This window comes from Pelobates fuscus, chromosome 2, assembly GCF_036172605.1.
Source record: "Pelobates fuscus isolate aPelFus1 chromosome 2, aPelFus1.pri, whole genome shotgun sequence".
In the NCBI taxonomy this organism is placed as follows: domain Eukaryota; kingdom Metazoa; phylum Chordata; class Amphibia; order Anura; family Pelobatidae; genus Pelobates; species Pelobates fuscus.
This window is the reverse complement of record NC_086318.1, coordinates 140444668-140458388: the sequence shown is the minus strand read 5'-3', so window position 1 is coordinate 140458388 and position 13721 is coordinate 140444668. Positions and strand designations below refer to the sequence as shown.

Genomic DNA, 13721 nt, shown 5'->3' with positions numbered 1-13721 from the left:
GGCATATACATGATTTCTAGGTATGTGAGCATACTGTCAGAATTATGTTCAAACTAATGCCTAGAGAAGGCGTTAATCTTGTTAGTACATAAACACAGTTTCATTTTCTTTGGCCAAGGTGTTTATTAGTTTTAAACAAAAGTAGTTCACACCAAAAATAATCATATCCTTTGTTTTCTGTCTTGATAACTAGTGTAGATCTGGGAATTTAGTTGTGGAGATTAAATGTGAAATTACCCCTATCTGTCTTCTTTTGGTGTTACAGCCAGTCAAATAAATTGTGTGGCTAAGCTACATCATAGCTGTGTGCTGCTATTATTTTCAATCATAATAAAACAAGTTTTAAAAAACAAAACAAAAAAAAACAGTGTCCATTAACGTAACTTCATGTTATTTTTATAGACATAAATTCCAAGTTTCTTTGCTGTAGCCTTGGACCACAGAAAGTTCAATATGCATAGAAGAATATGTGCTACATTCAAATCAGACACAAAAAAAAAATACAATCTATCATGCCCTGCCTACATTCTATTAACACAAACCTTGCATCCTGGTGTTTTGTCTATGCCACCGAATGTGTGGCTCTTGGCATTTGAGGGACTTGCAGGTGTCTGCACACAGCAAGAAGTGTTTTTGCTCTCTACAAAAATCCAATAATGTAAAAATACAATAATTTAGACTAAATGAAACAGCAATCAACAAATGTAAGTATGTGAATCTTTAGTATATTATTTGTTGAGGTGCCAATATTGTTACAGTTTGTATTTAAATTGAATGTCTATGAAAATTCACTAACATATAAGGGAAGAAAAACTGTACTCATTGTTTTTAATTATCTGCGGGAAGAAGGGCCTTTTTAAGACTATGCTTTCATAAAAAAAATCATAACTGCTATTTGAGGATACAATAAACCTTTTAAAAATAAATTCCAGAGAGTAAATATATCATCTCACCATCTCATTTTCATCTCCTTGGTTAAGTAAGCCATGCTGATATGTATCCTTACTTCTCTCCATCAATTCAAAGTGTATTCAGAAAATGAAGTTCTCAAGACCTGTGATTTTAGTGAGTGAAACATCCATTGTCCCAATTCCTGACTTATGAAGCTCCGAATTTGTAAAACACACCCCTATCAGCACACAAGCAGTAACAAAGGTTGGTAAATTTCCCATCATATTTTGAAATGTGTGTGCTTAACCTCTGCAAACTTCCTTGTCATTTTCTCACCCAAACCAAGGTCACCAAATGTACCCATAAGAAAAAATATCAAAGGTGATCTTAGTTTACATATATGGAAAGTTTTCAACTTTTATGGCTTACCTTTTCTCCTTAGTAGCAAAGCCTGAAATGAAGAACATATTATATTATTAGATGAACATTTTAAAAGAATGATCTATGTTCGAAGAGAAACTCTTAGCTCCCTAATTAAGGCAGTTATGGTGCAAAGACCCTGACTCTGCAAAAGTTTATTTATTTTTTGTAATGTTTAATTCTGGTGCTAAATGTACTTTTTCCTCTGTGTAGAGCCTCCTCCTTGTCTAGCAATCAGCCAACTGGCATACTCTCTTCCTGGCTAACCCCTCACACACATTTAAATAGTGTTCAGCAAACCTTTCAGGGATGAGAAGACATGACTTAACAGCTAATTAGTTCTTCTTGGACAAAGTCCACAGGGCCTTCTATGCCCACAAATATCCTGAAGAGCCGATATTGTCATTCAGTTGTATCACTATTATGGCAAGGAACTGATTATATTTGTTGCGAAACAGAGATAACCTAAAATGTTCAGACTATATATATGCTGATCTCTACCCCCACTGTATGTAACCTGGGCTAGAAGAGATATGTCTGCTGTATACCAATTAAATCCAATTGGTTCTTGCAAAATTGTTGACACCTGTATATACTTTCTCCTTACATTGGCTTCCCTTATGATACAGGGCTCAATTTAAAATGTTGTTACATGTTTACAAATCTCCACATAAGACTGCTCCAATAGTCCTATGCTCAGCAATATATAAGTATATACGATCCTGGCACCTAGAAGACATGCATCTATTCTCTGTTTTAATTGCACATCTGACACCCACCTTCAAGACTTCTCTAGGTCTGCACCATTCCCATAGAGCTCATTTCCCTGATCCATTAGACTCTCATCCAGCATCCATCCCTTCAAAAAAAATAATTTAAAACTCACTTCTTGAAGAAGAGTGGGTTTAAAATTGTACTTACTTTTATGATAATTAAAATCCACACATAGAACTGACTCTTACATGATAAAATAGTGATTCTTAATCAGAAGAACCCATTAAAAGCATGTTCCACAATAGTTCAGGCAATACAGGAATATCACAGCACTCCTCTTCAGTTGAAGAGATTCTGGAAGTTACTAGATGCAGAAGAATGCTAAGCAGGAATATTCTTTCCCATTGTGGATCCTTCTCAGCATAAAACAACCCTCCTAAAAACATATTTCACCCTCGAACTGGCCATTCTTAGGAATAGGTGCCTGGGGAAAGAGAGAGGCGACTTGTAATATTCTGTTCTCAAAGATTTAAGGGGCTAGGTAGTCTTAAGAAAAACAGTGGTCCGCTGAGACTGCACCTTGACATGACCAAGCACAATTACAATTAAATATAATATAGCATGCATAATATATACCTTTAAAAACAAATTAGTGAACATTAATATGCATAATAATCCTCTTACACAATTGCTAGGTGAACATCCCCATGAATAGATACATCTCTGAAAAAAAAAAAATAGCCCATTTTTGAAATAAAATTGTACAGAACAAGTTTTCTCTATCATTCATTTGGAAGAAATAATACTTATTAAAGTATGAATCAAAATACATTTAAAATGTTAACAAATTAGATTAAAAAGAAAGTGGCAGCTTAATCTGGGAGCTCCTCCGACCCCGAGGCTGCATATCCCGATAAAACACCCTAAGAGTGCATAATGGGGAAAAATTCTAAGCATGCGGGTACCCCCAAACCTTCGGGGACCCGCCAGACCGTAATCCACACTTCTATGTGGCAGTACCTGGCCGCGTCAGCGGATACCGCTTCGCAGATGGCATTAAAGGCCTACAATGACTCGGAGGCCACGACCCCTCCATCAACCTCACCTGGCAGAGAGGAGCCACCAGTGTCCCCTCCGACGGATAGACTGATACTAATAAAGGCACTGCTGACCAGGGCGGACCTCAAAGAAGCGAACGTGAAGCAAACGTGGCCCTCTATGCCTCGATCCGGGCCGATCTTCAACTAATGAGGTCGGATCTCCAGGGACTGTCGGACCGCATGGCGGAAGTGGAGGCTGACCACGACAACCTCCTGGCAGCCCAGACGGCAACCACATCGACACTAGGGCATAAAGGTTTACTATCTCTGAGAAGTTTATTTCTTGAAAAACCATCCCCTATGTTTATAACATTCTAGACCAATTTGTCAGTATATAACTGGCCTACAGTGTTACTTGAGTAATGATGAATTTTGTAACAGCACTTATGTTAGACTAGAAATATTCTTACATTAGCAATACAAACAGATCTGAAGAAAGCTGTTATATAACAGGACTGTAGAAAAGATTAGATGCCACACATTGAGAGTGGAATAAATTACATTTTACATACAGCAAAGAAGAATGTTCTTTACATATTGAGAAATAAAATTACGTGTAATTTTCTGATTTAAGAGGTTATTTTGTAATATTCTACAGAAATTATAAAGGGGGACCTAGTTACACAGAATAATGAAGCCTGTAATAAGTAATATTCTTGTTGACATAGGCAATTCTCTAATTAGGTGAACTAGGCAGGCACTTAAGGGGGAAATTATAATGCTAGGAATACAAAGTTGTATTCATAGCAGTATTGTACCCTATAGGACACATAAACACAGCCTCCCCACAAACTGTCACCCCCAGCCTCGATACACAGTTTCCCCTCAAAGTCATACCCTTATTCATTTTGTTACACGTATCACCCCTGAACACTGAGCAACTCACCATCACTTTTTCATTTATTTTCATATGTGAGAATAACTCCTAATGGAACATGTCCACAGTGATATCACCATACTAACGTGGTCATTTTACAATTGATTAACACTGGTGTTGTGCCATCTACTGCATATAGGGTTTTCAATAGGGATTTTCTGGTTGCAACTCACCATCCCAACACACACATGAACCGCCCTTCAGCATACACACAACTCACCACAAGCAGATGCTCACACATTTACACACAAAGATGTTCACTGTCATACACACACTCTAAGGCACAAAGACAATCCCAGACACACACAGACACATTCAGTCAGAAATACACACATCCAGATACACATTTTGACTGTTTGTCTGTATTTTTCAATGTGTGTGTATCAATGCATGCATCAGAGTGTGTACATGTGTGTGTTTATCAGTGTGTATATTTGTGTATATATGATGTGTCCGTGGCTGCATTTTGAGGGTGAAGAGTATGGGCTATACCTCTCAATTATGTATACATAATTAGCATAACGGCCAATTAAATATATTTATTGCAAATTATGCCATAACTAGAGTAAGAGATCTCAAAGTGCACAGGCACCGACAGCTGTGACGCAGCAAGCATCTGAATACTGGGAATAGCTCTCTGTATTGAGAGGTGCCAGCCCACTCTTCACTATAACGCTGGTTGATGAACACCATCTGTGCCTCTAGAAAGCCATGTTTTATAGCCCCACCAATTCCTGTCATCACACGGAAAGCAGAAAAGGAGCCGGACAGTGAAGAAAGTGCGAGCACTGCAAACTTAATCTCCATGAATTGGTCCTGGTGCAGTGCTTTATTACTTCTAACTCTGCAATGTAAAACATTGCCATTTATCAAATACAACAATGCTATGGTTGCAGGGTTAACACAGCCACTAGAGCCGCAACCCCTGGGAGAACTGATTCAAACTAAATTCTCAATTAAATTCTGTTCCTGAAGAGTATTAGATCAGTATTAATATTAGCCTCCTAAATCTTCCCAATAGGGAAACATTGGATTAGCTGAGATCATCAAGATTGATGATTTCTGCCAATGAGGTGGGACCAGCAGAGCGAAGACTGGCACGGGAGAGCACAAATTGCGTAGAATGATTTTCTTACTCCACAGGGGTGGGCAGGGTGGGATTGGGATAGATATCTACATAGTGGGAATGTTTGTGCAATCTCTTAAGCATCCTTTTTTTTTTCGAGCAACTAAAAATTTAATTGAAACCAATGTCTGCATTTTAAAAGACCCAAAAGTGCACCAATATCTATGAAAGATAACACAGAACGCTAAAACGGTTTAAAATAATTAGCCATTATGTACACATGCACACTGTTCCCTCTATATACAAATACTACAGTCCTTATACACACACACCTTAGAGACCCTAAACATATAAGTCACTACAGCTCCTAATATACATATAGAATGCAACCCCCATGTTTTTCATTATTGTTGCTAGTGGGGGCCATATATTCGAGTTTTGTGTAAGGTCTCACAAATTCTAGAGATGCCACTCCTTGCTAATCCAAGAAGAAGTCTGATTTATTTTTTTTGTTTCCGCATCTTTTAGCACAATGGAAAATTGTCAAATTGCTTTTTAATCAAATTCTTTGTATCAAATTGCTTGTTATGATCAACAACAAAATTAGAGCTGTAGGTGACAATTCTTCTTTAGGGTTAATAATATGAGTAACTAAGATACTCATCAAAAAACATTATTGTAGTATTTATTGACACATTTATTTTGTATAGGTTTAAGTGTTCTTGACTCCTCTTAGTTATGACAAATGATCAATGAGCTGTTACTTCCAGATAAGTCTTTAAATCATTTTGATTCAATATTGTATGTATTTTAAAAGCTCTTGTAAATGTTTATAAATGTAAATTTTAATTAATCCTCCAGAACAATAACTCATTCAAAGTTAAAAAAAATCTTAAACTAAAGCAACAAGGAAGTGTCAATAATTGTGACATTATTATTTACAAATTCCTCATACCAAGTGATTTAGCAAGATGCCATGCCATGGTGTCTTCTCGGGACAAAAGGAAGCTAAGAGGCAACTATATACAAAATAGCCAGAGATGAAAGAACTGAAACAGGGTCATATTTTAAGAGAGGTCAGCGTCGCATACATACAGGCAATACAAAATGGGCATTTGTTTTCAGGAAGAATCGCAATTCAGATGAAAATTGACTCATTTAAGAATTAACAAAAAATGTGTTTGATTTGTTCATTATTTTATTTCTGTAAGTATTTAATAAAACTATACTCTTATGTGGGTTACTATATTTAAAATTACTATTGGCAAATTAGGGGGATATAAAGGGGCGTAGGGGGGGGCACTGGGCTTAATGGTGCCTAGCACTCTCATTCAGTACTCTATGTGACTTATCTGTCTTCTCAACCAAGTGGGGTGCCTTGCACAAGCCCAGGAAGCGCTGCCTATTTGCTTATCATGAAGCTTATGGTGAGGCCTAGTGGAAATATTGAGCAGGAGGGGCAGACACTCTCCTGGTCCGTGCAACACAGCCCTGGCACAGACCCTCTTGCGGTCCCGTTTCCCCCGCATCTGTCTCTATGGAAGACTGCTCTGAGGCCCTGTTCCCACATTTCCCACTATTGGACTATTGACATGGACTCATTTCAGCAGCAGTCCTGGTTGAGTTTTATACCAGTAGGAGACCATTGCACACCTGCTTGCTTATATCTCAATTGCTTGATTATCTTGTTGTAGGACTTAAGATTCTTTGTTTAGCCTTTCCACTACTCTTACACTCCATCCTAGTCAAAAAACAGTGGTACAGAATGGAAATGTTGGCTCTAGTGGTCTATTATTGATTAATAAGCAGTACAATCCACTCTGATTACTCATTAGTAGTTACTTTCACTGGCACCTTAGTGTAACCTCTTATCTACGACTAACCATGGAAGCAGAGCTTGCATATATAGTTTTACATTAATAAAAAAAAATGTGCATGTTTTCTCAATTACCCCAAATGTTATGCATGATGATATATGCTTTATGATTCCTGTTGTGGATATGAGGTGAAAAATTAAGACCGGAGTCATAAGTCATACTAAGGCCGCTAGCTTGAGGGGTTTAACCCTGCAAGTGTAATTATTGCAGTTTTTTGTAAACTGCAATAATTACCTTGCAGGGTTAAGTCCTCCTCTAGTAGCTGTCTATCAGACAGTCACTAGAGGGACTTCCGGGTTCTTAAAACTCGAAAAGTGTTTTAACCCCTTCAGGTCCGGCCTGTTTTTGCGATGTTTGTACGTTAAGGACCAGAGCAGTTTTAACACTTTTGTGGTGTTTGTGTTTAGCTGTAATTTTCCGCTCTCTCATTTACGGTTCCCATACAAGTTATATATTGTTTTTTTCACGACAAGAAGGGCTTTCTTTACATACCAGTATTTATATTATGTCATATATTGTATTTAAAAAAAATAATGAAATATGGTGAAAAATAAAAAAAAAACATGTTTTTGGACTTTTACTTGAAAAATCTTTTACTTATCTACAAAAGCTAATGAAAAAAACTGCTAAATAGATTCAAAATTTTGTCCCGAGTTTAAAAACACCCAGTGTTTACATGCTTTATTGCTTTTTTTTGCAAGTTATAGGCCTATAAATACAAGTAGGAAATTGCTGTTTCAATATATATATATTTTAAATGTATCAATAGTGACATTGTTACACCGTTATCTGTCATAAATCCCCGAAACACACCTAACATGTACATATTTTTTAAAGTAGACAACCCAGGGTATTTAAAATGGGGTATGTCCAGTCTTTTTTAGTAGCCACCTAGTCACAAACACTGGCCAAAGTTAGCATTTATATTTGTTTGTGTGTTAAAAATGCAAAAACCGCTAACTTTGGCCGGTGTTTGTGACTAAGTGGCTACTAAAAAAGGCTGAACATACCCCATTTGCAATACCTTGGGTTGTCTTCTTTTGTAAATGGTATGCCATCATGGGGCTAATTCTCATTCCTTGGCTACCATACGCTCTCAAAGGCAACCTAACCAATCTGACAAATTTCAATAAAAAAAAAAAAAGTAAAATCAAGCCTTATATTTGACCCTGTAACTTTCACAAACACTATAAAACCTCTACATGTGGGGTACTGTTATACTCAGGAGACTTCGCTGAACACAAATATTAGTGTATCAGAACAGTAAAATATATCACAGCAATAATATCCTCAGTGAAAGAGCTGTTTGTGTGTGAAAAATGCAAAAAACTTCACTTTCACTGACAATATCATCGCTGTGATATGTTTTACTGTTTTGAAACACTAATATTTGTGTTCAGCGAAGTCTCCCGAGTAAAACAGTACCCCCATGTACAGGATTTAGGGTGTCATAGAAAGTTACAGGGTTAAGCACAGTGCTAGCAAATTAAATTATCTGGACTTTTGGCCTGGGTTGGCAGGCAGGTCCCTCAAATTGCAATCATTAAAATTACTTAATTAGGTAAAAATATTACATAAATATGCACATAGAATTTTAATATATATACATATTTATATATTTGACGTCTACGTGTATATTTATGAAATTATTAATGTAATTTTGTATGTGGACATATGTATATTTCGTATTATTTTTATTTATTTATTTATACATAGATATATATATCATTACATTCTAAGTGTATTTTGATATAAATATATATATATCAATATCAAAATACTGTTAGAATAAAATTGAATATATATATATAATTTTTTTGTAATTATTAAAAATTATTTTTATTTTTTGTTATTTATTTTTATTAACATATTATTTGTATTTTATAATAATATATATATACCATATATATAGTTATTATATATATTGTATATATTCGTGTGTAATTTAAATATAAGTGTATTTTTATATTAATATACGTATATATAAATATAAAAATACACTTAGTGTGACATTATATATATGATACATATACATATATTATATATAGATATAATACATGTATATATATCATATATATATACACATATTATAATTTTTTTTACACTGATTTTTTTGTTTTACACTTTATTTTATGATTTTTCACTTGCAGGGAGACTGCCTGTCAGCACAGACAGTCCCCCTGCAGGCAGATACAAAGACCCCTATTGCGGTCATGTGATCGAGTGATCACATGGCCGTGGGGTCCTGATCTGCCGAGGGGGGACTGCCCGGGCAGACAGGCAGTCCCCCTGGACCGGGAGGAGAGCTGATCGCCGCCGTGGGACCGACGGCGATCAGGTAAGTTGCCCAAAACCGTTATGACGGTTCAGGACCGTCAGCGGTCCAAACGCACGTTTTACCGCTGACGGTCCTGAACCGTCAGCGGTCCTGAAGGGGTTAAACAACGCTGGTCATCCTCACGCTATGCATGAGTACCTCCAGCATCAACGGAATCCCCATAGGAAAGCATTGAATAATGCTTTCCCATGGGGAGGTTTAATGCGTGCACGCGGCCATTGCCGCGCATGCGCATTATGTCTCCCCCGCAGAGTCTGACCCAGCGCTGAGGGACATCGGCACTGGATTCAGTTAAATCACTGAAGGGGTTTTAACCCCTTCAGCAACATGGGATGGGGGGTGGGAGGGAGAGGGGCACTGCAGGAACCTGCAGTGCCAGGAAAACGGATATGAAAACTCATCCTGAGTTTAAACAGGACAAAAAAGTGACATGGCAATTTGTGCATAATATTAAATAAAATGTTTTAAAAGCAAATGTATCTTTCTAAAATTCTCAACAACCCATGATTAGCAGGGTTAATCATTTAACACCAAACTTTGTCTTGATTGATAAAATCCTTTGAAAATGACCACATTTCAATCAATTCTCAAGTTTACTAAAGCTTAATACAGTCTGAATTTGGTTTGGCTGAACAAATCTGTATCCATCGAGTGCCTGAATTGCAATATTCACACTTTTACAAATGTCCTCGTATGCAGGCGAATGGTTTTGCCCCATCCTGGTATGGGGCCATTCAGACTTTAGTGAATAACCGTGACTCATACACAAAAGTAAAATAAAGTGCTTAAAGTGTATCCAAAACACAATTGCAATGTATCATAAATAAACTGTAGAATGATGTGTACTTTGCACACTATTGTATATATCATATGTGATTGTCTTTGATTTGCTTTTTCTTGACTCAACATTGAATTTAGACATTTGGAGGATAATTTGGAGAATTATCTTCTAATTTGTACTTGGAGTAGGGATTTAGAAAACACTGCTTTCGTGATAAGACTGACATCTTGACAAAAGGCACAACATAATATATATATATATACAATTTTTTTTTTTTTTTTTAATAATAAGTTTTTAACCATGGTCAATATATTTGCAGAAACAAATTAGGAAGCAATCTATCTGAATCACCTACATTTTATTACACTTTTGTTTTTAAATTGGTATAATCCCTAAACAAGATTGTTTAATTGCAAACAATATATAGCAGGCAAATAAAACAAAAGAAACGGTTCTTGCCTTGAATATGACGTTAATTATGGGAAAGAGAATATTATTTCCTTTTGTTACTCCAGCTTGATGCAATTAGGTGTCGTGTCCTGCAATGCACTGCTTTCCAATTTTGTTAGAACAATACCAAGAGCACACACAACCAGTGCTATGTAAATATTGCCTCTCGCAACATTCCTTCTATTCCTGTTTGTAACAAATCCAAAGAAATGTCACCAAGGTATATGTAATAAAGATTACTTTGTGTTAGCATCAATCATTTTAAATTAATCTGCAAAATACAATTGAGACCTACTTTCCTACCTGGCAAAGCATTTCTCTGACACCTTATTTGACATCATGACTTCCTCAACAATATATGTTATCGCATGAGACCAAATTTTATGGTCCTTGTGTAACATTTTATGCATATTGCACTGATCTCTCACATGAGATGATGCACACAGACTTGGATCTATCATTTAAATCAACCATCAATCGCTGCTTCCTAGTACTTGTGAGCACCATAAGCACCGTACTGGTACACCATAACCACCATAAACCCCACAAACTGCCGCAACTTGGTTGGGGTCTCGCTGTTCTCCACCCACCCTGGACCCAAGACCAGGATCCAGCTTCCAGTGGGTAGACCTCTCCTAGTCCAGAGAGCGAAGCAGGTTGCTCTTACAATCACTTGTGATCCAAGGGAGTATAGTGATTATAGCAATCCCCAGAGTGAATATAGCTCTCCAATCCCCCAAACAGAAGCCTAGACTTCATGAAGGGTAAAACAAATCTCTTTAATGGCAGCCACAACATGCCTTATATGCAGATCTCCATGCAAGGGGCACTCCTCCCTCGACCTGAGAGTAGACTACAGTAAAGACATACACACGATTACATTGGCTCTGATGCCCAGGACACTCCCATACAAAATAGGACAATCCCTCCCCTATGCCTGGGAGATAATTGAGTCAGCACTGTATTAAACTCAATTATCTCCAGGCAAAGAAAACATACATTAAAAAAAAAAATGCGTTAAACACACAAAATCCACACAAAAGTTACATCCCTTAATAGCCACGATCTGGGTGACCAACAAATCCAAAATTCACCCAGATCGGTTCCGGGGTTCAGGAATTTCCTAGAAGTCATAATTTGACCGACCGCACGCATGGTCCCATGCCCAAAACAGTTCCAGAGAATCAGGGCTTGCGGTCGGCCTAGTTCGGTAGTGTAAAAACGAACAAACTACCAAACGTAGTCAATAGTCTTACCCTGGAGCTTGTTCCCCTTGTTCATTGGAATGTTTCTACCAAACAGTGCCTTCCTAAGTGCTATAAAATCAAACCCAGGCGATCATGGAAGACCAGCGGTGTTCGGGAGTTTCAGTGTCTGAAAATAGTTCCATGAACTTGACGACCAAACACTTCTGCCTGTTTTCATGCGAAGAAGATGGCTGCAACCTCGTGGTCATCCATAGGAATTGCGGCCACCCAGATGAGCATGGAGAACACTGCAAGGGAAATTGCTACAAAGTAGCAATTAGGCTTAAAAAAACTCCAGGATGGTCTCCGGTTCGTGCGGCTGTTCGATTCCCGAACCAAATATAAAATCCCACGAACCAAGTTTGTTCACATAGTTTTTTTAAAGGGTCCATAGTCTTTGGTAAGAGGCTGGCCAGCAGGCCCCTCCAAGCACCCGTGACGAGGTTCAATTTGTCACACATAATATAGAGTAATAGCATCATGTTGCGAAGAACTGTTATGAAATTCACCTCCCAATGTAAAGTAACACAAAATGTTTATCTATTTCCACTATTCTGATCTTTAGATATATTCAGAGACAAAAACATGTGAGCATATAGGTATAGACATGATTGTTTATAGACATAATGTTTGCTTTCCCATGGAATTTGTAGACAGCTGCATTTCTCTACATATCAAAAGGTTTTTGACAGATATCCAATAGCAGGATATCTGAATGTTACATAGTTACATAGTTAGATAGCTGAAAAGAGACTTGCGTCCATCAAGTTCAGCCTTCCTCACACCTGTTTTTTGCTGTTGATCCAAAAGGCAAAAAAAAAAAAAAAAAAACCCAGTTTGAAGCACAATTTTGCAACAAGCTATGACAAAAAATTCCTTCTTGACCCCAGAATGGCAGTCAGATTTATCCTTGAATCAAGCAGTTATTACCCTACATTGAAAGATTATATCCTTGAATATTCTGTCTTTGCAAGTATGCATCTAGTAGCTGTTTGAACATCTGTATGGACTCTGATAAAACCACTTCTTCAGGCAGAGAATTCCCCTCCTGATTGTTCTTACAGTAAAAAAACCTTTCCTTTGCCTTAGACGAAATCTTCTTTCTTCCAGTCTAAACGCATGGCCTCGTGTCCTATGTAAAGTCCGGTTTGTGAATAGATTTCCACACAATGGTTTGTATTGGCCCCGAATATATTTGTATAATGTTATCATATCCCCTCTCAGGCGACGTTTTTCTAAACTAAATAGGTTTAAATTTGTTAACCTTTCTTCATAGCTGATATGTTCCATTCCTTTCATTAATTTTGTAGCCCGCCTCTGCACTTTTTCTAGTGCCATGATATCCTTCTTTAGAACAGGTGACCAAAATTGCACAGCATATTCAATATGTGGTCTTACCAGTGATTTATAGAGAGGCAAAATGATATTCTCGTCCCGAGAATGAATGCCCTTTTTCATGCATGACAATACCTTACTGGCCTTGGCCACTGCTGATTGACATTGCACATTGTTGCATAGTTTGTTGTCTATAACAATTCCCAAGTCCTTTTCGTGTGTTGTTATCCCTAATTCGCTTCCATTAAGGGTATACGTTGCTTGTGTATTCTTTACGCCGAAGTGCATAACTTTGCATTTTTCAACATTAAATTTCATCTGCCATTTGAGTGCCCAGTCCTCCAGTCTATCTAAATCCTTCTGCAGCAAAGTAATATCTTGCTCACATTGTATTATTTTACAAAGTTTTGTGTCATCTGCAAACACTGAAACATGACTTTCAATGCTGTCTTCAAGATCATTTATAAAAATGTTAAATAGAAGGGGTCTCAGAACAGACCCCTGAGGGACACCACTTGCCACCTCTGTCCAGCTTGAAAATTTACCATTAACGACAACTCTTTGTATTCTGTTTTTAAGCCAATGTTCTACCCAAGAACAAGCATTTTCATCGAGACCGATTTCC

General features: G+C 37.3%; 1 protein-coding gene across 1 annotated transcript in view; it reads right to left on the bottom strand.

Moving 5' to 3' along the window:
• LOC134586873 (probable cation-transporting ATPase 13A4) overlaps window positions 1-1016 on the bottom strand; it is a 44326-nt gene extending 43310 nt beyond the window's left edge. Inside the window, exon 1 of the mRNA XM_063442775.1 lies at window positions 954-1016. Within this exon, the coding sequence (XP_063298845.1) occupies window positions 954-1016 (63 nt within the window). The remainder of the gene's footprint in view (window positions 1-953) is intronic.
• Between the last annotated feature and the right edge of the window lie 12705 nt (window positions 1017-13721).